Here is a 27367-nt window from a genome sequence, read left to right as displayed (position 1 = left end):
AGCATGACAGACAGCATTGCTAATGCTGGCATTAGGGATATTTTAGGGATATTTGGGGCTAAATCTCCAGGTCCCCTTCCCCACGTTCCCCCGCAACCACAAGCTCACCGCAGAGGAAGCCACCACCAGTCTTAAAGCAGGCAGACCAAGGCTAGGAAACTTTTAAAAGTTTGTGTGGTTAAAGTGGTTCAGACACCAGGCTAATTCTAGTCCCGCCTTAGGCCGGAATGTCAGCTGGGTGACTTTGGGTGACTCTCTTAGCCCGTGATAATGACACCAGGCTCTGACAACAAGCCGGTCGGTCAATTCCTGTTGCAATCAACGGATCAACAGTCAATTGATCTGGGTGGGGGGGGGGAAACAAACCAACCCCAGAATCTTATTGTTGTAGGGAAACACCAGGAAGGAAAAGAAACGGATCCCTCTTAGTGCTAGTTGTCTGATCTGGCTTCTGGGCCAGCTGCAACCAAATCTGGAGCTCAAGACTGTCCGAGGTTTTCCTTGCAGAAACCTCTGGACTTAACACAGCTTGGCAGAGAACTGGCGTGCTCTGGCCCCACCTGGAATCCGTGCGGTGAGGCTTCACCTGACCCAGGTGCCTGGGCGGGGCTTGGGAACTCGAAGGCAAGGGGTGGAGGGGAATGCAGGGGGCTGGCCCTGCTGCTCTGCCAGCCTGTTTTTCTGGGGGAAAACTCAGCTGGAGCAGGCAGAAGAAAGTCTCTCCCAGGATCAGGATGGGGTTCTGCAAGCCCGCCAGCCCCACTTGAAACTCCTTGGAGCCAGCCTGTTTTGAAGAAGATGGTGACCGGGCCGGGAAACAACTGAGCAAACATGGCTGTGAGGTTTGAGGCAAGTGAAAATGCAAAAAAGAAAAAAAAGAAAAGATGTTTGTGCATGTTTTGTCTGCCAACTGCTTTTTTTTCCCCCCGTGTGGCCAAAAAAAAGAGAGGAAATATTCCTGGTGAGAAAAGTTGGCACTCAGCAATTAAATCTGGATGGTTTGATCCCACCGGCCAGGTGGGCTGATCTGGGCCCAGCACTTTGCATTGCAAAATTTGGGTGTGCAGTTGGGACTGATCTGGGGCATAAAGGTGATTCAGGCAGTTCCGAAGCACGTTTTGTGCTTCCAGGATTTGCAGCGTTAGTTTAATTCAGTTGAAAAAGGTTTCTGCAATTTTCCTTGTAAACACCCCCCCCTCCCCAGGGCTGGGGCTGAGAAACAATGAAGGGGCAAGTGTGTTTGGGACACCGGAAGAATGCAGGTCATTGAATTGTTCACAGTCAGCGTCTTGGCATGCGTGGGGTGTGTTTTGTGTTTTGGGGTGGAATGTGGTTTCTACAATGTGGTTGAAGCACAAAAATCACATTCCCAAGAAAGAAATAGGCTGCTATGGAAGACTCAAATTCTCTTCTTCCATCCATGCTGAACTCGGGGCCTTTTTGAAATGGAAAAACATGCGGCTGGTTTCTCTTCTTCAGATCTCAGGGTCCCAGATCAGCAGGAACAGGCAGTCATTCAACAGATGTATCTCTTCCCTGGAATGGAGAGAATGCCCTGTGGGTAGGGAGTGGGGGGTGGGGGGAAGGAGAGAGAGACTCTCCTGCTTGTAAAACTACGTGTATTGTTGTGCTGCCCTACGCGGAACAAACTGTTGAATTGTGGGCATTGGGAAAGTGATGGCGGCAGTCCTATTCAGATCAGGGTTAAATATTGAGATAAAGACTTTCCAGGTAGCTGTAACGTCACCAGCCTAGGAAAGCAGGTTTATCTCTGGCTGCGACAACTCCCATTATATCGGACGGAACTGTTTGCCTTTCTAGAGAGTTGGGTTGTGGGGCAAAAGCACAAGGCCTGCCATTTTCCACGTGGCCTTGACGAGCAAGGATCCTCACTGAGCTTGTGGGGTTGTGGGTCCATGACACACAATGTTGCAGGTTCAAATCCCCCAAATGAAAAAGAGAGAGCAACCAGGAGTGGAGAAGAAACTTTAGTCTGCTGGAGAGCCTTTGCCACTTCGTGCAAGCTGTTATAAAATGGATGAGCTCTCAGAGGTCATCTAGTCCAACCCCCCCCAAGCGCTTCGTGTAAGGAATCTGCTTAATGTTTCAGACAGAGGAGTTTCCATTTGAAACTCTCCTTGGAGGAAGAGTCCAATTCTGTTTTAAGCAGAATTGTCATTGCAGAATGTAGTCCTGCCTTAGGCCTGGCAGCCGGCTGAATGACTTTGGGCCAAATGCGGAGGACGTAATATACTTGGATTTCAGTAAGGCATTTGATAAAGTTTTTTTTTTTAAAAAAAAGTCCCATTTATATCCCGCCCTTCTCCGAAGACTCAGGGCGGCTTACAATCTAAGCACAAATCAATGTGCTAGCCTGCTTTTTAGGGCTTTCGCCCCCCCCAAGCGGCATTATTACAAAGTCAGCTTAATTGCCCCCAACAATCTGGGTCCTCATTTTACCTACCTCGGAAGGATGGAAGGCTGAGTCAACCTTGAGCCTGGTGGGACGCGAACCTGCACTAATTGCAGGCAGCTGGTGTTACTTAAGGAGGCATTAGCCCACTGCTCCACCAAGGCTGTTGACCACAACCTACCCCTTGGTAAGCTAGAAAAAGGTGGAATAGACAACATCACCACCAGATGGATCTGTAGCTAGCTGGCTGGCAAACCGTACTCAACGAGTAGTCCTCAATGGCACTACATCCACATGGAGAGAAGTAAGCAGCGGGGTACCACAAGGTTCCATCTTAGGCCCAGTACTCTTCAACATCTTCACCAGTGACTTAGATAAGGGAATTGAAGGGGAACTCATCAAATTTGCAGATGACACCAAAATGACAGGAGTAGCCAACACCCCAGAAAACAAACTCAGGATCCAAAAAGATCTTGACAAACTTGAACAATGGGCCTTATCCAACAAAATGAGTTTCAATGTGGAGAAAAGCAAAGTTTTACACTTAGGCAGGAAAATCCAAAGGCACAAATACAGATTGGGCAAGACCTGGTTCAAAAACAGCAACTGAAATGGTATAGGGTTTTCTGCCTGAGCAGGGGGTTGGGCTAGATGACTTCCAAGGTCCCTTCCAACAACAACTACTTCTTCTTCTTCTTCTTCTTCTTCTTCTTCTTCTTCTTCTTCTTCTTCTTCTTCTTCTTATTATTATTATTATTATTATTATTATTATTATTATTATTATTATTAATCATCGCACAGTCAGCCAGATGTTCAGACTGGATTTGGCATTTTTGTCTACCTATTTCGAGTCCTTACCAAGGACCTGGGGTAGGCAGAGGTGAATGTTTGATGGTATTACAGATATCGTCGCAGGATGGAAGCAGTTCCTAGGAAGGACACCTTTTGCAATTGACTAATGGCGAATTTGTCAATGCCAATGGTGTTCAAGTGGTGCTCCAGTTGTTTTGGGATTGCACCCAAGGCGCCTATTACTATCGGTACTATCCTTGCTTGCCTATTATTATTATTATAAAACTTATTCATTAAAATTATTATTATTATTATTATTGTTGTTATTATTATTATTATTATTATTATTATTATTATTATTATTATTATTATTATTATTATTTCCATTGTGTGCAATGGGTGGTTTGTTTGTTTGTTTTGCCAGAAACTGGAAGTAAATGGTGATTTCCAGCAGAAAATGACATAGGATCCTGCAAATAGCTGCATGACCGTGGGGGTGGGTGGGGGTAGATGATGGGAATTTTGAAGTCAGATCGTAAATCGCCAAGGGGAGGTCTGTCGTAACTTCAAATAGTCACTAAGTAATCGGAGTAAATTGAGGACTACTTGTATGCTGTTGGAATACCTAAAAAACAGACAACAGAGACCAGTCAACATGGAGAATATCTATCCACGTGGTCATTATGAGGCAATATTGACTTGGCACATAGACAAACTCATGACATTCTCATTACTTTGATACTCGTTTAGCATATTGCCAAATTCTAATTTTCTCAGCCTTTGGTATAATTTTGAAATACTCACCTAATAAATTGTTCTTGAGTCATTGCTGATGTTGCCTGTGGTGAATTGTTTCATTTGTTTGTTTCAACATAACTGTATCTATTTTGTTTTTAGCACCAATTCAGTTTTTAGGCATTGGGTTTTTAATAATATAGAGATTGTGCATTCTTGGGTAAAATTGAAGGCCAGCTAATCTTGTTTTCTGTGAGTTGAGCATGAAGCAGCCTTCATTTTATGTCTCCCTTCTGTTCTGAATAATCTCAAGTAGACTGTTTTTGCAGCTGAAAGTTCTATTTTTCCCTCATTATCCTCATTTCTGTTGGGTTTATGAGGACAGCATCCTGTTACCCCTCTTGTTGTTGATTTTCTCTTGAGATAGACTGCCTCTGAACATAGATGTTCTTTTTGGTATTCACAATACAGGCAGTCCTCGACTTTCAACCATCTTTAGCGACCATTTGAAGTTACAATGGCACCAAAAGAGTGACTTGTGATGAGTCCTCGCATTTAGGACTGTTGCAGCATCCTCCACTGTCTTGTGATCAGAATTTTGATACTTGGTAACTGGCATCTATTGACCAAATATTGCTATTTGCAATTTACCCAGCTGGCTTCCAGCAAGCAAAGTCAATGGGGAAAGCCTGATTCGCTTAATGACCATGTGATTCATTTAACAACTGCAGTGATTTGCTTAACAATTGTGGCAATTGGGTACAATTCACTTAACAACCGGCTTGCTTAGCAATGGCAATTGTGGTCCCAATTATGCTTGTAAGCCAAAGAGTAATGCAGGGGTCTTCAAACTTGACAACTTTAAGACTTGTGGACTTCAACAGGGCTGGCTGAGGAATTCTGGGAGTTGAAGTCCACAAGTCTTAAAGTTGTCAAATTTGAAGATCCTTGGAGTAATGCATATTGTGGCTGCAATTTTGCAAGTCTGCCTAAGCTCCACACCCTTGAAGATCACTGTGTTATTAGAATTCTAGTCTTACAGGACAAGAAGGAAAAAAAATAACCCAGCATTTTCTTTTAGACAGTGTGCGGAAGGTCAGTGCAGTTAAATAAGACCATATTCAAACATATTAAATGATTTTACTAGATAATTTCAGGTTTTTGTTCTTTAATTGCATAGTTCTACAGTTTGCAAACATGGAGACTTCTTTATATGAAGTCTTATTGGTTGATAAGCTCACGTGCACCAAAACAGGTTGATTCTCACCCCCCCCCCCAAAAAAAAAAAGCTGTGCAAAACATTTCAAACATGAAATGTTGGTAGATGCCCTATTTGGAGTGCAAAGATTTTGTACAGTTGAGCAGGACCATTTTGACCCCATAATTGTATGTTCTGAGCTTGGCGTATTTTCCAGGGTACAGTATTCAGTATTCTGAAATTCATTTAAATGCGGTTTTGCATTAAAATGACGCACTTATGAAATGTTGTAGTGGAATAGTTCAGTACAAAATGGTTTGCAGTTTACTTTGTACTTTACCCATTTTGTTTTGTGAGAGGACTTTCCACTAATATTCTGAATGACATGATAAATCTTACAAGCTGCTAGATAACAACAATAGAGTTGGAAGGGACCTTAGAGGTCTTCTAGTCCAACCCCCCCGCTCAGGCATGAAACCCTATACCATTTCAAGCAAATGGCTGTCCAGCCTCTTCTTAAAAACTTCCAGTGTTGGAGCATTCACCACCTCTGGAGGCAGGTTGTTCCACTGGTTAATTGTTCTAACTGTCAGGAAGTTTCTCCTTAGTTCTAGGTTGCTTCTCTCCTTGATTAGTTTCCATCTGTTCCGTCTTGTCCTGCTTTCAGGTGCTTTGGAGAATAGCTTGATTGCCTCTTCTTTGGGGCAGCCCCTGAGATCCTGGAAGACTGCTATCTTGTCACCCCTTGTCCGTCTCTTCATTAAACAAGACATTCCCAGTTCCAGCAACCGTTCTTTATATGTTTTAATTTAATTTAATTTAATTTATTAATATTTCTATACCGCCCTTCTCCCGGAGGACTCAGGGCGGTATACAGGGCAAGAATAAAACACAGAAATTTACAAAAACTAAAAGATAATTAAATACATGCCCGATTAAAAATACAGTTGATACATGGTAAAAAAAACCCAATAAAAATAGTAAAAAACCCCACCAATCCCCCCTCAGGCCAGGCCGGCTTGCTCGAACAAGTATGTTTTTAGATCGCGGCGAAAGGAGCGCAGATCGGGCGCCGTCCGGAGCTCAACCGGTTTTAGCCTCCAGTCCCCTTTCTTGCTCCTCTCTGCACTCTTTCTAGAGTCTCAACATCTTTTTTAGACTCAGATCTCAGTGAGTATTATTACTTTTCTCTCCCCAGCAGAAATGGGCTCGGGCAAGGGACTTAGTGGAAGGAACCAGCCTAAAACGTCAAGATGGTGATTGAAAGTATGCAATTAAAGACCTGTCCCGGAAAGCCAATTTGGTCTAATGATGAAGGCACTGGGCTAGAAAGCAGGAGACTGTGAATTCTAGTCCTGCCTTAGGCATGAAAACTGTTGGGTGACTTTGTGCCAATCATTAAGAGACAGTGAGTTGGACAATCACTTAAATATGGACGGTCACTTAAATATGAGCCAGCCCTGTGCTGCAGCTGCCAGAAAAGACAACCCAGTGCTAGGCTGCATTAACAGAGGGTTAGAATCAAGATCACGAGAAGTGTTAATACCACTTTACAAGGCCTTGGTAAGGCCACACTTGGAATAAAGTAAAGGTAAAGTTTCCCCCGCACATGTGTGCTAGTCGTTATCTCCGTTTCAAAGCCGAAGAGCCAGCGCTTGTCCGAGGACGTCTCCGTGGTCATGTGGCCGGCATGACTAGACGCCAAAGGTGCACGGAACGCTGTTACCTTCCCACCGTAGTGGTCCCTATTTTTCTACTTGCATTTTTACGTGCTTTCGAACTGCTAGGTTGACAGAAGCTGGGACGAGTAACAGGTGTTCACTCTGTTACACGGCACTCGGGATTCGACCCGCCAGACTGCTGACCTTCTGATCGACAAGCTCAGCGTCCTAACCCACTGAGCCACCGCGTCCCCCACACTTGGAATACTGCATCCAGTTTTGGTCACCACGATGTAAAAAAGATGTTGAGACTCTAGAAAGAGTGCAGAGAAGAGCAGCAAAGGTGATTAGGGGACTGGAGGCTAAAACACATAAGGAACGGTTGCTGAAATTGGGTATGTCTAGTTTAATGAAAAGAAGGACTAGGGGTGACAGGATAGCAGTCTCCCAATGTCTCAGGGGTTGCTGCAAAGAAGAGGGAGTCAATGTATTCTCCAACCCATCTGAAGGCAGGACAAGAAGCAACGGATGGAAACTAATCAAGGAGAGAAGCAATTTTCTGACAGTTGGAACAATTAAGCAGTGAAACTTCAGAAGTTGTGGGTGCTCCAATACCAGAAGAGATTGAACAACCATTTGTCTGAAATGATATAGGGCAGTGATGGCGAACCTTTTAGAGACCGAGTGCCCAAATTGCAACCCAAAACACCCAGGTGCTGGGTGGGTGTGGCCCATTGGGTGGGCGTGACCCATTGGGTGGGCGTGGCTCCAGTGGTAACGGCAGACTGGGTGGGACTAAAAAGTTCAATCAATTCCAACTTTACGAGATTTTTTTTTCCTGCGAGAAGTTGATTGATTGAACCTTTTTTTTGCACACTGTGGGCAGGCATAAAGTGGAAATGTTTTATAAAACCCGGCTGAAGGCCTAGGACTGGGGCGATGGCGCGCGTGCCCACAGAGTGGGCTCTGTGTGCCACCTGTTGCACACGTGCCACCACGGATATAAGCTTTCCTGCCTGAACAGAGAATTGGACTAGAACAGGGGTGTCAAACTGCCGGCCCACGGGCCGGAGCGTCACGGAGAAACTGCACCCATCCCATTGCCGGCAAAGGGAAAATGTTCCGATACGTCACGTGACGTCACGTGACGTCGCGAGTTTGACATGTCTGGACTAGAAGAACTCTAAGGTCCCTTCCAACTCTCCATGTTATTCTGTTCTGTTCTGTAGATTAGTTCTGGTCTCCACTTAGGCATGAAAGCTGACTGAGTGACTTTGGGCCAATCAGCAGGATATGGTAAGTTTTACTCCTGCCTTAGGCATGAAAGCTGGCTGGGTAACATTGTTGGACTGATAAGCCAGTTCGACAATTCCTGTCACAACCAATGGATCAATTCGCAGTTAATCTGAAAAAAGCAGGCCCTGTACTTGCAAGAAAAGCAGTAGGAAGAAAAATAAAATTAATGCATTTTTTAATGCAGTAGTTCAGTGTTTCTCAAAGTGTGGGCTGAATTTTCTCTGAAGAACCAGTCAGGGATCTGCAAAATCAAAAATATTTGCCAGCCTATGCTGAAAAATAATACCATACTAGAATCTCATCAAACAATTATGAGAAACTATAGTGGCGGTGAACACATCAACTTTAATTTTTAATATGGTAAATTTCAATAAATTTCACTCGTACAACCAAAAGCTCTTAATATGCTAAGTTTCAATAAATATCACCCGTACAACCAAAAGCTCTTTTAGAGTCCTCCATAATTTTTAAAAATAGGAAGGGGTCCTGAGAGAAAAAAGTTCAAGAAACAATGAATTTTTGTTTTTAAAAGGATTCTGGAAACACGGTCACAAGAAGAGGCAACACCTAGGTGACCTCAACCAATAATAATTTTTTCAAAAATATTTTGTATTTTATGTTTTTTGTACATCATTGCCACAAAGCTGAGATGGCAGTGGGGGGGGGGCGCTCCTATAAATAAATAGAGACAATCTTTCAAAGACCAAAACAATTAGAATGGGCATGGTAGACCACCAGTAAATCTAGACTGGCAATGAAGAAAATTGTAGAAGGAATAGCAGAATCTGGGGTCAGAGTCATAAGAGGGATCAGCCTAGAATCCTTATGTAGCCACAAACGAACTAAGTCCAAATCCCTCTTTAGTGCCATTGAATCTTACCTAACTCTAACCAGATGCTGATCGTTGCTTGAGAAGATTCCTCTGCATAGGCTTTTAGCAATGAATCAATATAATTGAACCTCCACATGTGGATTTGGTCTTTCGCACCCGACACTAATATTCTAGAAGAAAGCAGCAGCAAAATCACGTTCGTATTATTTTACTGAATTATTTATAAACAATAATAAAGGTAGGATAAACATAAATATGTAAATGAATAAAAATTTGTGCCAAGTCAATATTGCCAGAACTTGCACATGACTCGAGGGAGTTGTCTACTTTACACTTAGATCTCGGGATGCTAATTGGTTTGCAGGATGGGACCGGGGGTGGGGGGGACATCTGAAGTTAGCATTTTCTTGGCATTTTGCAGCTCATCTCGGCGAAAATAGGACGCCACCAGAGAGGCTGAGCTTCTGATTGTGAATTTTTGAATTTCAAAAGCACAACAGAAGGGCACATCTCCCTTTGCATTTAATTACATTGGCAGATTTGTCTGGGGCACCTACTTGCATATGCCTTGAGAATTGTTTCCATAAATACACCACGAAAAGCTGTGCAGAATCCCTCAAGGAGTTTTCAGGGAAGTAACTGTCCTCCTCTGGCTCCTTTGCAAGGAACTGATGGTTAAGATTTGCTTCAGAGGGAAGATGACCTACTTTTCCTTTCCTTAAAATATTTTGGTGTCACGTTTCTGCTGCAAAATACTGATGAAGACTTTTGTTGAAGGAAAAGTCTTCATCAATACCATCCAGTCCTTAAACTTAAAAAAAGGAGGACAGGAAAATCATATTCAAGGTCACCTCTGAAATTGCTTTTTTTGTTTTTTGTTTTCCAAAGCCGCAACAGAAGGTGCTGTGTAGTTGCAAAAGGCATCAGTGGGTTGTTGAAAAGCTTTGGAGAATGAAACGGTGATCAAAACTGTAAATCTTCATGTGTCTACGACAATGCTTTTAAACTTTGGCAACTTTAAGATGTGTGGACTTCAACTCCCAGAATTCCCCTGCCAGCCTTATTTGCTTAAGTAGAAGCTGTACAACTGATTGATTCGTCATCTGAGATGAGCAGCAATAGAAATTAAATAAATAAAAACAAGGAAAAACAGGCTGCCCGTGGTTCTCCATTGCTGGAGGTTTTTAAGAAGAACATGGATGGCCATCTTTCAAGGGTGGATTAAGTCAAGGTTTCCCAACCTTGGTAATATGCTGGCTGGGGAATTCTGGGAATTGAAGTCCATAAGTCTTAAAAGCCGCCATGTTTGGGAAACCCTGAATTAAGCGGTTAGTGCACATGGCCGAGGCTGGATTAAATCAGTGTTTATTAAAATGGCAGCGGTACCTATGAAAACCTAATAAATATTCTTACATTTCTCAGTTTTAATTTCTCAGTCAATATTGACAGACATCACTCACATAAAGCAAAGCTCTTTGAGATCCTCAATCATTCTTAAGCAGGGCTTTTTTTCCTCATAGAACGCTCAGAACGGAGTTCCGGCACCTTTTTTGGATGGAACCTTGTAGGGTAGGCAAGGCTTGTATGACGTGTGAGTTCCGGCACCTTTTTCTTTTACAAAAAAAGCACTGTTCTTAAGCATGTAAAAGGGCCATGAAAGCAAAATGTTTCAGAATCAATAGATTGTATGATACTGGGTTCCCCTCCACTTCCAGAATTCTGGGATTTTTCAATATTTTTTTCCTCTTTTGGTGCTCTTCTAGGTCGCAGAGATGGAGGAAATGACCATTTGGGAGCAGTATACCATTACATTGAATAGAGTAAGTAGAAGCATCGAATAAATAGTAATAATTTCATGCTGCAGGTGTTTTATACTTCCATAGTTCCTCGTTTGAAATGTTAGTTTCCATATTAATATTTTTTTCTTTTGTTTTTGTATCTGCGATATTCCTAGAGTAGATTTTACTTTTTTATTTTAATGCAGAATAAATGGACTCATTATTAAATTAATATTATTTTGTTATATATTGATTGTATTTAGAAAGCGTTCATTACCTATGGAGATTCTCAAGTCATCCAAGTCATGGTTGTCCCAAAGGTGATTTTTCAAAAGGCAACTGGACTTCGTTTTTCCTTCAAGGCGTTTTGCTTCTCATCCAAGAAGCTTCTTCAGTTCTGACTGTCAGAAGTGATGAAGCTTCTTGGATGAGAAGTGAAACGTGTGCAAGGAAACACAAAGTCCAGCTGCCTTTTGCAAAAGCACCTTTGGGACAAAGCGCTCATTAGAATTTGTGGACTTACTGGCATTTACTAAGTCCTTGAGTTAATCTCAGTAAATAAATAATAGAACAAAAGAAATAGAAGAGAATATTTGTAGCTCAGGGTTAAACTGTGGTGTCCTTGGTGCTCTGTGAGCTTCATAGTTTTCTTGCAGACATTTCATTACCACATTAGGTAACATCATCAGTGCTAATAGAAAGTGCTCAGAGCAAACCCCACTTCCTATTAGCATTGAACAACCTGCTGTGTGTTGTGATTCAGGGTCAGCCTGTGGGTTCGGCAGTTGGGTCGGACGACTCAGAGGAGGAGGGGAGGGGTGTTGAAGACCTTGCTGAGGGGGTTGAAGATCTTGCTGATGAGAGCCCTCAGCCAGGCCCCTCCCACTTGGTCATCACGGAGACCCAGCTGTGTGAGCCTGACAGTGGATGAAGATGACCCACAGCTGGCCCTGTTCAAGGACGCCTGACGCAGGAGGCAGTCAATTAGGAGTAAACAGAGGAAGGCAATGGGGCTTCTCGGAAGGAGGCAGAGAGAAGCCACGCCCTGAACTCTATATAAGGGGAATGTGTGGGGAGGGCTGGTTTGCTGAAGGCAACCACTTGGATAGTTCGTGTTTCTTAAAGCTCCTGTTTCTTGGTTCGTGTCTTGTTTGTTTTTTGCAGCTATAAATTTGGCAGGCGTAATTCCAGCCTCTTGCCGTTTGTAAAGGGGTTGTCCCTGCCTTTTCTGCAGGGCCGGTAGCAGGCTGGTACAGAACACTGTGAACGCTCCAACACTGGAAGTTTTTAAGAAGAGACTGGACAGCCATTTGTCTGAAATGGTATAGGGTTTCCTGCCTGAGCAGGGGGTTGGACTAGAAGACCTCCAAGGTTCCTTCCAACTCTATTATTGTTGTTGTTGTTGTTGTTGCTGTTGTTGTTACGTTACCTAGTTTGGTAATGAAACATCTGCAAGAAAACCACCAAGCTCACAGAGCACCAAGGACCCCACAGAAGAAAATTTGCATTTATTTCTTATATCTGTTGTTATATCCTTATACCTTCTTCCTTTGCCTTTGGGTAATTTTCTCTATTTTCTTGCAATAAGAAATGCAGGAAAAGGTCTTAATGTTTTCTCCTTTCATCCAGGATCCCCGGAAGGGTTTTGGCATTGCCATTTCGGGTGGCCGCGATCGTCCAAACAGTTCAGATGGCGACACCTCTATTGTCATATCAGATGTGGTACCTGGAGGACCGGCTGTCGGCCGACTCCAGTGAGTACTTAAAACAAGTCAATTCAGCAAACTCACAAACCGGGGAAAAATGACAATTTTTCTTTGGAACTCCCAAGACCCAGTTGCAATGGCTTCTAGGATGTCATAGCAGTTTAACCAATGGCTGGGCCATGTTTGCTGCTTATGGGTGGAGAGGGGCAGGAATTGTTTAAATTATCTCTTTGGGCACTAACTTGCATGCTCACTCAGTGCCTATGCTGTGCCCACCTTAGGTGAGATGTGTCTGGTGGAAAAACAGAATAATATTTCTTAATTATAGCACTTAGACTAGAGGTAGGCCTCAATTTATGACTGGTTGCCTAGCAACCATTCAAAGTTCCAATAGACCTCCCCAAAAGGGACCTACCATCCGATTGTGAATGGTGAAGGTGGCGCACACAAACACACACACACACACAAACACCCACACAACACACACAGACCAGATACATGACTTCATTTTGGTCACTTGGCAGCTGGCTCATCTTTATGACCAATTGTAGTATTTTGCAGTCACGTGATGCAATTTCTGATTTTTTTGGGGGGGGCTGGAAAACCTACCCTTTTGGTCAGTTTCCAACAAACAACACCCTTAGGAATGAACTAATTTGCTTAATGACTGCAGTGTTCACTTAATGGCCGCTGCAAAAAGGTTGCAAAATTGGGTCGGTCATGTGGGTGCCTCAACATTATTTCCATATTTCCATTATGATGTATGAAGTCCAGGCTCCATTATGGTTGTAAATTGAGGACTACATATAATTGTTAAGTGGTAAAATGGTCAAACTCTCTGCTTCAGGAGGCATTCCCTTCCATTGTGCCACATTGTTCCATGACATTTCTTTGCTATCTCAAACGACTGCATTGTATGTGCATCCTGATTTTTAAAATATTTTAATGGTCTGTCAGAATCCATTTATATCACATTTCATAAATGTATAGGTAGAACAATGTGCTTATTCTGGGGATTCTGCCATCTCTCCGAAGGGGGGGGGAGAGGATAGACTTTAGGCGATCTTCAAACAACAGGGAACATTTGAACTGGGGGAGGGAGGGGGAGAGACAGATCTGGATTGCATCTTCATTTACAACTAAAAAGAAAAGCAATAACCATAAAACCAAGGAGAGTTCCCTTTCCCATGGAAGGACCTGACACCTAAGCAAATGATGAGAGCCTGACCAAATGGATGAGGGGAGGGGCTGAAATGGGAATGCTTTATATAGGATTGAAATGTAACTTTGTCAGATTCCGTCTTGTATTCCCACAATTGATTCCTTCCTAGTAAACATTTTCCTTTTGGACTAAACTTGCATCCAAGAGTTCTTATTTCCTAAGATGTGGATTGAGGTGGGTCCTGACATGGTCTTTTACATGGGGGATGTGTCAAAATGGGAAATAGGCTGTGTGTCCTTGGCTAATAATAAGCCGCCCTGAGTCTTCGGAGAAGGGCGGGATATAAATGGGATTAAAATAAATAAAAATAATATGCCACAGATCTAATTTTCTCTGAATCTCTAAATAGGGGCACATTAGATTCCAGTTGTCATTTCTGGAGAAGCCAGCACAGGCAAGATCGAAAAAAAATTAGGTTAAAAAAAATGAGCTGTGTAAGCCAGCTTCCTACGTTGCTGCTGTATTTCAGTCTGTTCATTTTAGAACAATGAGGACTAGAACTTTGTGGCATCTTGAAGGAGCACAATTAAAGTTCTTCCATCCACAGATCATGCGGCTGGCGGGGATGGGATGTCCCATCTGGTAAAAGCAGGTTGAAGCGATTTTTAATACTCTTTTAAAATCTTTTGGAAAAGAAAGAGAAGAGAAACATCATGGCTTCTTTCTCACTTGGTAGGCCTTTACTTATCTCCCTGTTTACATTTGACAGGACCCGGGACAAGATTGCCATGGTCAACGGCCTCTCCATGGAGAACGTATCTTCGTCTTTTGCCATCTCCACTTTGAAAACTTGTGGCAAGTTGGCTAATATTGTGAGTGTCTATGGAGATTCTCAGACATCCAAGTTATGGCTGTCCCAAAGGTGATTTTTTTAAGAGGAACTGGACTTTCTTTGTTTTTGCTTGAAGACATTTCGCTTCTCACCCAAGAAGCTTCTTCAGTTCTTTTCTTCAGTCCGGTTGCCTTTTGAAAAAACACTTTGGGGACATTGTGAGTGCAGATGAGGCAGATCAGTTGAAGAAGGGGCAGTATTTGAAATATTTTTGTTCTTTTCTATTTTTTTGTAAGATTAGCTAAGGTTATCCTATTCCCAGAATGAGCTGAGAAGCTGAAGTCAAGTTTGATATTGGTTTAGTATCCTGGCTTGTTCAGATAATGATAGCTTCCAGCTCAGAAAAGTGGAAATTGAAATTATGTAAAGAGGTCATGGTTTCCTTGCTCATCCTGTAAAGATGGGAGTGATAAATCTACATGTGTCATACTGTATATTTGTACTTATTTATTTTTACAAATATCTCAAGGCAGCAAACATGCCTCACACTCCTTCTTCTTTCTCTTTTCCTCACAGCAACAACCCTGTGAGGTGGGTTGGGCTGAGAGAGAATGACTGGCCCCAAGTCACCCAGCCAGCTATAATGCTTACGATGGGATTTGAACTCACGGTCTCCCAGTTTCTAGTCTGGTGTCTTAACCATTAGACCAAACTGGCTCTATTATTAAAATTGAATATGGTTTATGTACTATGGAACTACATCCAAATTCAGTTTCAGTAAGTTTACAGCCCTCATGGTTGTTGTGGTTGTTTAATGCCGAGACAAAATCTCTGTCAAGCTTGAAAAAAAATGTTGAGGAAAAGAATAGTGCTAACATTTTTGTTGAGTGGGACTTGATTATTCTCCTCCCCATGACAGGAAAAATGGACAAGTTGCCTACAAAAATTTCAACTTTTCATACTTCTGTTTTAATTCACCTAATGGGTTTGAATCTTTTTTTCACAGATTTTGTTTTTTTTTTTCATTTATTTAATAAAGCAGACAGGCAAACCTTGGCAACTTTTAACGTTTTTGGACTTCAACTCCCAGAATTCCCCAGCCAGCCATTCTGGCTGGAGAATTCTGGGAATTGAAGTCCACATATCCTCAAGCTACCAAGATTGAGAAAACACTGGCCCAGATGCAAATCTCAGAATGCAAATTCATTTTCTCTTATTGGCAGACGGTCAAAAGACCCAGAAAAATCCACTTGCCCGTTGCCAAATCCAGCCAGCCAAGAAGCCAGCCTCCTTTGACGCCTACTAAGCATCTGACGGATGGGAGAAATGAGGACTCGGATGAGGACTATGGGTACCGGGGTGGTGAGTCGGGCAGACACCCCGGGCAGAGCCGACAGCGGACAGAAGCAGAACATAACCGCGGTTACGATGGAGACTCGTCCAGCGAGAGAAGCTCGGGACATTATCGTGATGATGACAACGATAGCGCCCGCAGGCAGCCCCTCAGGAGCCGGAGGCGGAGCCAAGAGGGGGGCTACTGGAGGCAGAGCCAAGACAGTGGGTCTGATAGGGCACCTTTGGCCAATGGGCACCATCACAAAGGAAGCACCAGCGGGCTTGTCCTGATGTCTGGATTTAAGCGGCTGCCAAAGCAGGACGTGCAGATGAAACCCGTCCGCTCAGTTTTGGTGAAACGTAAGGAGAGTGAAGGTGAATGGCTAAACTTTCTTTTCACCCATTTACCCTGTTCTGCACCTCCAAATTAAGGTACAGGTAGTCCTCGACTTACAACCGTTTGTTTAGTGACCGTTTGAAGTGACAGCCGCACTGAAAAAAGTGAGTTATGACCGCTTTTCACCCTTACGGCTGTTGCAACTTCCCCACAGTCACGTGATCAGAATTCAGACCCTTGGCAACTGGCATGTATTTATGACAGTTTGCAGTGTCCCAGGGTCATGTGATCAAGTTTGGTGACCTGCTGACAAGCCATGTCAAGGGGGAAACTAGTTGACAGCCCTGTTATCAACTTAACAACTGCAGCGATTCACTTAACAGCTTTCGCAAGAAAGGTCATAATATAATAATAATAATGTTATTTGTATACCGCCCTTCTCCCGAAGGACTCAGGGCGGTGAACAGGGCAATACATGTTAAAAGACAAGAATACAAAAATTAAAAGAGATTAAACAAGATGCCTAAGAACTATAACAATAAGTTAAAATACATAAAAAGCAATAAAACCCAACCCATCACCCATCAGGCCAGGCCGGCTTGTTCGAACAGGTAGGTCTTCAGGTCGCGCCGGAAGGAGCGAAGGTCGGGCGCCATCCGGAGCTCAACCGGAAGATGGTTCCATAAATCCGGCATGCCCACAGAGAACGCCCTCCCCCTGGGGGCCACCAGTCGACATTCTTTGACCGGTGGCACCCTGAGGAGGCCCTCTCTGTGGGAGCGCACTGGGCGGAGGGAAGTTGATGCCGGCCGCAGGTGCTCCCTGAGGTATTCCGGACCCATGCCATGGAGGGCATGGGGCAAAGCTCACTTAACACTTGTCTTGCTTAGCGATGGAAATTTTGGTTGTGAGTTGAGGACAACCTGTCCAGTTCTCTCTTTCTCTGCCTAATGTGGATCATCAATCTCGGTGTTTTTCAAATTTAGCAACTTTAACCTGAGAGGACTTCCATTCCCAGAATTCCCCAGCCAGCATAGCAGAATTCTGGGAGCTGAAGTCCACCCGTCTTTAAAGTTGCCTGGTTTAAAAAACATCAATCTATCTGATTTGCGAAAATTCTAATTTTTCACCTGAATGTGACAGAATTGTGCATTCAGAACAGGACAGAATAACAGAGTTGGAAGGGACCTTGGAGGTCTTCTAGTCCAACCCCCTGCTTAGACTGGTTCTCACACTTAACAACTGTTGCAGCATCCCCACAATCATGTAATAAAAAATTGGGGGCTGGGCACGTGGCATATATTTACAATGATTGCAAAATCCCGGGGTCGTGTGATTGTCATTTGCAAACTTCCCAGCTAGCTTCCGACAAGCAAAATCAATTGGGGGGGGGAGATTGGATTCACTTAACAGTCGCACAATGCACTTTAACAATTGCATTGATTTGCTTAACAACCATGGCAAAAAAAAGGTTGTAAAATTGGGCATAACTTGCTTAATAGCTTCCTGGCTTAACAACATAAGCTCTGGTCCCAATTGTGGGCTTCTTATAATAACTGTACCCTCCCACTGCTAGAAGATGATTTTATGAATGGGAACAATGTTCATTTTGCTAACTGACCCTCTAAAATGTTTCCTTCCTGAAAACCCAAGAATACGGACTGAAGCTGGGAAGCCAGATTTTCATCAAACACATCACTGAGACAGGATTGGCAGCCAAGGATAATTCCCTGCAAGAAGGGGACCTTGTCCTCAAGGTGAGTTGGCAAAGGTTGCTATTATCACAATAGCTCATGGTGTGCTGCCACCACGTGGCTGTGTGGAGAAATCACAATGTGGGCAGTCAGACCCTCCTACCCTATGATGTATTTCCTTTTCCCTCCCCTTTCTGGGATGGACTTCCTCCTCCTTTGTCCCTAGAGAGTCCATTCTCTTTTAGCCTGAAGACATGGGGTAACTTGCAGACTCAATATGCAGTTCCTGGGAATACTACCATTTTCTAACCTTAGAGATACCTTGGAAATGTCTTGGAAATGCTGTACAAAGGTCATCTGAATGCATCCACCTACTGTATTCAACTCTACATGCAATAAAGGTATTTCTATATGATAAAAGGTGTCTCTACGAGTTCAAAACTATCTGGAGAGATATGTTAATGTTAATGATATCTGTTTATATAGACCATAGAAGTCTTAACAAGAGATTAATTAAAGTACAACAGCTTCGATCCAGAATAGTTAGAAAATGGTAGTATTCCCAGGAACTGCATATTGAGTCTGCAAGTTACCCCATGTCTTCAGGCTAAAAGAGAATGGACTCTCTAGGGACAAAGGAGGAGGAAGTCCATCCCAGAAAGGGGAGGGAAAAGGAAATACATCATAGGGTAGGAGGGTCTGACTGCCCACATTGTGATTTCTCCACACAGCCACGTGGTGGCAGCACACATAGTCTGGATATACTTGTTTATGTTGCTGTGATTTTTGAGAATAGACTCCAGCCGTGCCACTGGAAAAGCAAATATGGCCCTGAAATGTTATATGGTTGCCGTGTAAAAAAAAAGATATTGAGATTCCAGAAGGAGTGCAGAAAAGAGCAACAAAGATGGTTAGAGGACTGAAGACTAAAACATATAAAGGTTGCTGGAATTGGGTATGTCTAGTTTAATGAAGAGAAGGCCTAGGGGTGACATGATAGCAGTCTTCCAATATCTCAGGGACTGCCCGAAAGAAAAGGAAGTCAAGCTATTCTCCAAAGCACCTGAAGGCAGGAAAAGAAGCAATGGATGGAAACTAATCAAGGAGAGAAGCATCCTGGAACTAAGGAGAAATTTCCTGATAGAACAATTAATTAATGGAATGACTTCCCTCTAGAAGTTGTGAGTGCTAAATCACTGGAGGTTTTTTTTAAAAAAAGATTGGATAGCCTTTTGTCTGAAATGCTATAGGGCAGGGGTGTCAAACTCACAACGTCATATCATGACTTTTTCCCCATTGCCGGCAATGGGGTAGGCGTGGTTTTGCCATGACGCATCTGGCCCGTGGGCCAGCAGTTTGACACCCCTGCTATAAGGTCTCTTCTGTTCTATTCCTGTTCTATTCCTATTCCTATTCCTATTCCTAATTCTATTCTGTTCCGTTCCATTCCATCCCATCCCATCCCATCCCAGTTGTCAGGCAGCCTTACCATAATGGACAAATATGAGATCTTAAGGTTTTATTTTATTTTATTTTGTTATTCGTTTATTTATTTGATTTTTATAGTTGCCCATCTGAACAAGTTCCTCTTAAGGTTTTGAGGCATGTTGCAGAAGAGAGGGAGAGGTCACTTCATTTGCATCGCCAGTTAAGGGGCTACTTAGTCAAAAGAAAAGGGACCCTCAGCCACGATTAATATAAAGAAATAAACAGATAACCATATAGAATTGAAAGGGAAGGAGTGAAAGGGAAAGTGGTCACATTTTCCTGTGCCACCTTCTTTAACTGCCTGGGGAGAATTTCCAGCCACCTGTGGGGCTGTGCGAGAAACAATTTGGTGCAGTGATGAAGGTGCTAATTTAGAAACCGGGAGTTCTCCATTAATCGTGGAAGCCCGCTAAGTGACTTTGGGCCAGTCCCTCTCTCTCAGCCCAACCCACCTCACAGAGTTGTGGGATAAATAAGGGATTCGAGCATTATATACATCAGGGGTGTCCAATCTTGGCAACTTTAAGACTTGTGGACTTCAGCTCCCAGGATTCCCCAGCCAACAACTCCTCCTCCTCCTTCTCCTCCTCCTCCTCCTCTCCTCTTCTCCTCCTGTTATTTTGCAAGAGAGCACATGGCCCAAATCAAAAACCTTTTAGAAAACAATGAGTTGCAGAAGACGTTGAGTAAAGATGGGCAACTTGTAGGCTTCACTGGATTTCCCCCCTTCCTTGTTTTCATCGCTCCTCTTCCACGCTGCTACACAAAAAATAAAATGAGCCTCTCGGCCAAAACATTGCTTAGCAATAGCACTTAGATGTATATACTGCTTTATAATATTCTACAGCAGTATCTAAACAGTTTTATAGAGTCAGCCTATTGCCCCCAATAATGTGGGCCCTCATTTTACCAACCTTGGAAGGATGGAAGGCTGAGTCAATCTTGAGCCAGTGAGGATCGAACTGCTGGCAATGGGCAGAGTTAGCCTGCAATACTGAATTCTAACCGCTGTGCCATTATGGCTCATCAGCATTGTGCTGCCTGATATAAAGCTGGGATAAGGTTTTGAGCAAAGAAAAAATTGCTTGGCTCTGACTCCTCTCTTCATCTCCCTCTTATCTAGATCAATGGCGTTGTCAGCAAGAACATGTCTTTGGAAGAGACACGGCAGCTGATCGAACAGTCTGAGGGAAAACTTACCTTACTCGTTTTACGTGATAACAGCCAATTCTTGGTCAACATCCCGCAAGTGAGAGACAGCGATACGGAAAGTTCCCACCTGGACGGTGAGGGGGGGACTCTGGAGAAAAACTGGGGTGGGGAAGAAGAGGTGGAGAAAATTGAAGTGGATCCTGAGGTTGCTGAGATAGCGATAGAACTTAAGACTTCTATACCACTTCATAGTGCTTTATAGCCCTCTATAAGCGATTTACAGCATCAGCATATTGTCTCCAACAATCTGGGACCTCATTTTACCAACTTCGGAAGGATGAAAGGCTGAGTCAGCCATGACCCAGTCAGAATCAAACTGCTGGCAATTGGCAGAATTAGCCTGCAGTACTGCATTCTAACCACTGAGTCACCATGGCTCTTAAGATCATACTTTTAGGGAAGTGGATGAAGATAAAGATGGATTGGTATATAGGCAACCACAATTGGGACTGGCAACTTACATGTTAACGAAAGCAGTTGCTAAGTGGTGGTGCACAACCAACCACATCCCCTCTGGTCCACGGAAAAAATTTACTCCGCAGAACTGGTCCCTGGTGCCTAAAAGATTAAGGGCCTCTGCTCTAGGATGCTGATTATCTTTATTAAGAGACAACTTCTAATTGCTCTGAGTTGATATGCTCTATTTCCTTAATTCTTGTATTCTACGCATTTTAAACCACTCTCTCTCTCTCCCCCTCCCCCTCCCTCTCCCTCTCCCTCCCTCCCTCCTTGACTTGACCTGGATTTAAATTGACTTTTTAAAAAGGGGTTTTACCCACATTCTGCAGTTTAATTCAGAAATGTAACCAAAGAGATTTTTTTTGCTAAATTTAAGTGTCAGACTAGCGATGTATTTAAAACATAGCTGGTTGCAGTGGCCGTAATGGATGGCCGTGATGGTTTACATACAATATTGTCATAAATCATGGGCTTCCGGTGGCGGCGCGGCGCCGGAGACAGCCTTTTCGGGCTGCCCGCGGCTCAGCTGTGTAGTTTTCACCCGAAACAGCGCCGATCAGCTGTTCGGGTGAATTTGAAGCCCCCTCCTCGGGAGAAGAGGAGGGGGTGAGGCCCCAGGTAGGGGTCGAGTTCTCCGGGGCCACCTGAGTTTAAAGCTTGGGTGGCTGAAGGATCGAACTCCCCCGTAGCCTGGGTTGCTCCCAGCTGGTCAGCGTCTCTGCTCCGGATTTCTTGGAGCAGAGCCAGGCGTTTGCGACCACCCCTGCCAGAAGGAAAGACTCTGGAACAAAAGGAGCAGGCAGAGCGGTACAAGAGGAAAAGGTGAAGAGGATCTTTATTTCTACTCTCGAGCTTAATGGACTTTCTAAACTTAAAGTGAAAGTGCGCCACAAGTGAAAGTAAAAGATGGCGGCTAAACCTCCCTCAAAAACTCTTCGGAGTGCTGGAACTTCTCCGGTGCAACAGACATCGTTGCAAGCCTTGCTTCCTCCTGCTGCATTGACATCGAAGGATTTACAAGATGCCCTTGAAAAGCATGCCCAGGTAATTTTAGAAACATTGGGTGATAAATTGGCAAAAATGGAGGAGAGAATAGAAGAGAGGATGGAAGAGAAATTTAGTGCGATGAGGGTAGACATTTTGTCTACAGTGGAAAGTGTGGCTGAATGTGTGCAAGGCTTGGAAGAAAAAGTGGAAGATTTGACTCAAAAAAATGCTGTATTAGAAGTAAAGGTATTGGAGAATGAAGATTTAAGAGACAAAATGGACAGAGAGTTAAGCCTTGTTCAGTTTCACCAGATGCAATATGCTGTTAGAATCAGAGGTTTAAAAGAAAATATTAAAGAAGACTTAAAGCAGCTGATTTCTGAAGCTCTGGAAGCAGTATTGGGTCAGCCAGCAGCTGAAATAAAGGGATGCATGGATAAAGCTTTTCGTGTAAATTCATGGATTGCCAGACAGAGGAAGTTACCTAGAGATGTGGTGGTTTATTTTACAAAGAGAGAAATTAGAGATGAAGTTATTCAAGCTGCCTATGATACTAAAGTAGTGGTTGCTGACCAAGAAGTTTTGGTTTTAAAGGAAATTCCTCCAAAGATTTTAAGGAGAAGAAAGGACTTTGCATTTCTCGTGCAGGAACTTAAGCAACGTGATATAAGGTTCAGATGGGAGATTCCAGTTGGGCTGGTGGCGATGCATGAAGGTAAAAGATACCGTCTGGTTACTGTGGCACAGGCGCGTGATTTCTACAATAATGTTTTAAAAGCAACCCCACTATCACTTCTGGAAGCGGCAAAGGGATTTGGTGAAGAAAAACCTCATGAAGCTGAAGATGGCCAGACAGAGGAGGATGGTGCTGGAGGGGATCAAACTACAACTTTGTTGGCTGATGCTGGAGAGCTAAGGGTGACGCGTGCTGCTTTAAAAAGAGCAAAACAAATAAAAGAACAAGACCAGCAGAAGTTTATGGAACTTTCAAAGCGCACTTACAGGGAGGCAGTGGGAGGAGCGCGGCCTAAAGGAGACAGGGCCATTGAAGAGGTGCTCCAAAAGCTTCGGGGCGACAAGTATGGCGACTAAATTTTTAACTTGGAATGTCAATGGACTAAATTCGCCTCAGAAGAGAAAGAAAGTTTTTCAATATTTAAAACAATTTAAGACTGATGTTATTTGCTTGCAAGAAACGCATATTAGGGCTATGGACCAAAAGTTTTTACTGAATTCAAGATTGGGTACGCAATTTGTTGCCTCTGCAATGAATAAGAAAAACGGAGTGGTTGTTTATGTTAAAAGTGCTATAACAGCGGACTTAATTGAAGCAGATAAGCATGGAAGATATGTAATGATAGATTTGTTGCTAGAAGGCAAAAAAACGCTTTTAGTTGGACTGTATGCTCCTAATCAACAACAACAACAGGCTGACTTTTTTAGCTTACTTCATACAAAGCTTACTCAGTTGGATTACAAATCGTTTATTTTTATGGGGGATTGGAATGGCGTTTTGGACGTACAGATGGATAAGGCTGGTTTTTTAAGCGTATTCCATGTCATGCCAGACTGCCTAAGTCTTTTTTTGAAATGAAGGATGATTTGGAATTGCGAGACATTTGGCATGACACACACCCGCATGAAAAGGACTATACTTTTTTTTCTGATAGACACCAATCTTTTTCTAGGATTGACTTTATTTTGCTGACTAATAATTTTTTTTCTAGGATCAAGAAGGTAAAGATTTGTGCAAGAGCTATTTCTGACCATAGCCCAGTATGGTTAGAGATTAATAAGGACAACAGAGATAGGCGCTCATGGCGCGTAAATGAGAATTTGTTTAGAAACCAGAAAAATGTGGAAGAGTGTAAACAGCGAATGAAGGATTTTTTTGAAATTAATATGAATAAGGATACTTCTATGGATATGGTTTGGGATGCTAGCAAGGCCTATATGAGAGGAGTGTTGATATATATGAATAACAAACATAGACGTACCTTGGAAGCTAGAAGGAAAGAATTGGAGAATGAAATTAAGGAAAAAGAGAATGCTTTGATTTTGAATCCATTGGATGTGAAGATTAAGGAGGCTATCAAGCTATTAAGAGGACAATTTGATAAATTAATGGCTGATCAAGTGGCAACCAACTTGAGGTTTGCCAGGCATAATACTTTCTGCAATGCTAATAAGCCAGGTAGATGGCTAGCTTATAGACTAAGGAAAAAGCAGAGGGCTTCTAACATAGACAAAATTGAACATAAGGGGAAGGTAGTGTTTCTACAGGATCTTATTAAGGAAGCCTTTGTGGACTTTTATTCTAAATTATATGCTAAGGAGAAGATTAATGAAAAAGACATTGATGAATATTTGGAGAATGCCAGCATCCCAGTTCTTACGCAAGTACAAAAAGAGGAGATTAATCAATTGATTACAGAAGAAGAAATATTTACAGCAATTAAGGAGTTGAAGGTCGACAAAGCGCCAGGTACAGATGGTTTGACTGCGGCCTACTACAAAAATTTACAATTAGAGATGGTTAAACCGTTAAAGGAATTGTTCCAGACAATTCAGAGAGGGGGAAAGGTGCCTCCATTTTGGAGAACTGCCTTTATCTCTCTGATTCCGAAGGAAGACCAAGATGCTACTCAAGTAAAGAACTATAGACCAATATCACTATTAAATACAGACTACAAGATATTTGCTAAGGTGCTGGCTAATAGATTGATGAGGGTTCTGCAACGGGTGATTCATGGGGATCAAACTGGGTTTATTAGTGGTAGGCAAATGAAAAATAACGTGAGGCATATAGTTGATGTGTTGGAATTCTTGGAAAGGAACAACCAGATCCCTGCGGCGCTAATTTTTTAAGATGCTGAAAAAGCTTTTGATCAACTGAATTGGCAATTTTTGATGAAAGTTTTAGATAAAATGAATTTTGGGGATAAATTTTTGCAACCAATTAGGGCATTATATCAAAAACAAACAGCTCGAATAATAGTTAACAATAGTTTGTCAGAAGTATGTAATATTGAGAAGGGTACAAGGCAAGGGTGCCCGCTATCGCCTTTGTTATTTGTGTTAAAATTGGAGATATTATTGGTAAAAATACGAAATTCGGAAAGAATTAGGGGTATACAGATTAGAGATCAGGATTATAGATTGAGAGCGTTCGCAGACGATCTGGTTGTTACAGTGACCCAGCCGGAGAGCTCTGTTGTGGACCTGATGGAGATAATAATGCAATATGGGAAGGTTTCTGGATTTAAAGTTAATGTACAAAAAACTAAAATCTTGGCCAAAAACATGACAGCATCGCAAAAGGCCCTTTTAGAAGGGTTAACTGGATTTGAGATTGTCAAAAGGGTCAAATATTTGGGGGTGCTTTTGTCGCCCTCTAATACAAAATTATATAAAAATAATTATGAAAAATTATGGGGAAAAATCCAAAAAGAAATGGAGAGTTGGGAAAAATTGCAACTGTCTTTGTTGGGGCGAATCGCAGCAGTAAAAATGAATGTCCTGCCTAAATTCTTATTTTTATTTCAAATGATACCGGTTCTTAAGAAAGATTCTAATTTGGAGGAATGGCAGAGAGGTATCAATAAATTTGTTTGGGCAGGGAAAAGGCCACGAGTTAAACTCAAGATTAAGCAGGATACTCGTGAAAGAGGTGGTCTTAAAATGCCCAATCTTAAATTATATTATGAAGCTGCTGCGTTAGCAGGAATAAGTGATTGGATTAATTTGACACAAGAGAGATTATTAAATCTTGAGGGCCACGACTTGTTATTTGGCTGGCATGCATATTTGTTGTATGATAAGAAGGTAGATAATGTGTTTAGAGTGCATATTTTAAGACAGGCATTGCTGAGAGTTTGGAAGAAGTACAGACATAAGTTAGACTGTAAGATACCATTGTGGGCAATTCCAAAACACGCAATAGAAAATATACATGCTGGTTTTAAACATGATGTGACTACATACAAGGAGATTCTAAGTTTGGAAAGAAATGTCTGGTGTTTGAAATCATATAGTCTCTTGCGAGATGAGAAGATTGTTCAGAATTGGTTTCAATATACTCAGCTACGGGCCAGGTGGAAAGAAGATCAGAAAAATGGTTTTACAATGATTGATGAAAATCTGATAAAGCAAATCAGAAATCAGGGTCCAGCACATATTAAACGGATATATCTTGCATTGATAGAGATTGACTCAGAAACAGAACTTGTTAAGGATTGTATGATAAAATGGGCCCAAAATATTCAAGAAGTTATTACAATGGACACGTGGGAAAAGATTTGGGTGAGGAACGTAAAATTTACACAAGCTCAAAATCTAAGAGAGAACTTTTATAAAATGTTTTATAGATGGCATTTAGATCCTAAAAAGCTTGCAAGTATGTATCCGAATTATCAACCAAAATGTTGGAGGTGTGGTGATGAAGATGCAACATATTTTCATGTATGGTGGACTTGTAAAAAGGTTAAGGCCTTCTGGATAAAAATTTGGTGGAATATGCAGAAGATCTTCAAGCAAAGGATAAAGTTTTGCCCGCAACTCTTTTTGTTGGGAATAATCACAGATGCTACGGCTGTGGACACTAAGTTGATGTTGAATTTAATTACGGCAGCAAGACTTTTAATAGGTCAGTATTGGAAGAAAGAGGAACTGCCAACCATAGAAGAATGGACTTTAAAGGTTTCCGACCTGGCAGAGATGGCAAAGATCTCGGCTTATTTGAAAGATCACTCGCAAGAACGTTATATTATGGAATGGAGAAAATGGATTGAGTATATCCAGAACAAATATAGGGTTAAGAAGTTTCATGTAGCATTTGAATAAGTCTTCCTTCTCTTTCTTTTTCTTTCTTTCTTTCTTTTTTTTCTATACATATTTAATATCATTAAGGTTTGTATTATCCTATATAAGCTAGAGAGTGATGGATTTTAGAGTTTATGGTTGTTAGTATATGGTTGTTTATGATTGTTTTTTTTTCTATTATACCTTGTATTTAGCTCTGGGAAGTCGGGGGGGGAGGGGGGGAGGGAGGGAGAGGGGAGGGGGAGGGGGGATTGTTAAAGATAAACTGTATGTTAAAACTTTTCAATAATATTGTCATAAATCATGGTTTGTGAACGCAACCAGACAAATCATACAATGACTTTGGGCTTTGTACAAATTTATCAGATTCATCTGCTTCTAAGTAGGAGAATTGTACTCAGACCAAAGTGTCTGTCTTGTATAATTCTAGTTACTTTTCTGTTTTTTAGATATATCTGATCTTGGTTCAGACATCTCGCCTCCCCCTCCTGTGGGAAGTACACCACACTCTCCTCAATCTCCGACAAGAGATCCTCTCTGGTAGGAATCTCTCCTTAAGCCTTAGTTGGCTGCTGTTCTCAGCATAAATGGCTTGCAAAAATAATCCAGATAATCCAGATTGAAAGATC

General features: G+C 42.4%; 1 protein-coding gene across 1 annotated transcript in view; it reads left to right on the top strand.

Annotated features, from left to right (window-relative positions):
• Positions 1-27367, top strand: part of TJP3 (tight junction protein 3) — a 50045-nt gene that overhangs the window by 9702 nt on the left and 12976 nt on the right. Inside the window, exons 2-8 of the mRNA XM_083363531.1 lie at positions 10691-10747; positions 12335-12459; positions 14343-14445; positions 15629-16115; positions 17731-17834; positions 20383-20545; positions 27188-27278. Of these exons, the coding sequence (XP_083219657.1) occupies positions 10700-10747; positions 12335-12459; positions 14343-14445; positions 15629-16115; positions 17731-17834; positions 20383-20545; positions 27188-27278 (1121 nt within the window). The 5' untranslated portion in view covers positions 10691-10699. The remainder of the gene's footprint in view (positions 1-10690; positions 10748-12334; positions 12460-14342; positions 14446-15628; positions 16116-17730; positions 17835-20382; positions 20546-27187; positions 27279-27367) is intronic.

This window comes from Vipera ursinii (genome assembly GCF_947247035.1).
Source record: "Vipera ursinii genome assembly, chromosome: 1".
NCBI lineage: Eukaryota > Metazoa > Chordata > Lepidosauria > Squamata > Viperidae > Vipera > Vipera ursinii.
This window is presented reverse-complemented; position numbering and strand designations above follow the sequence as displayed.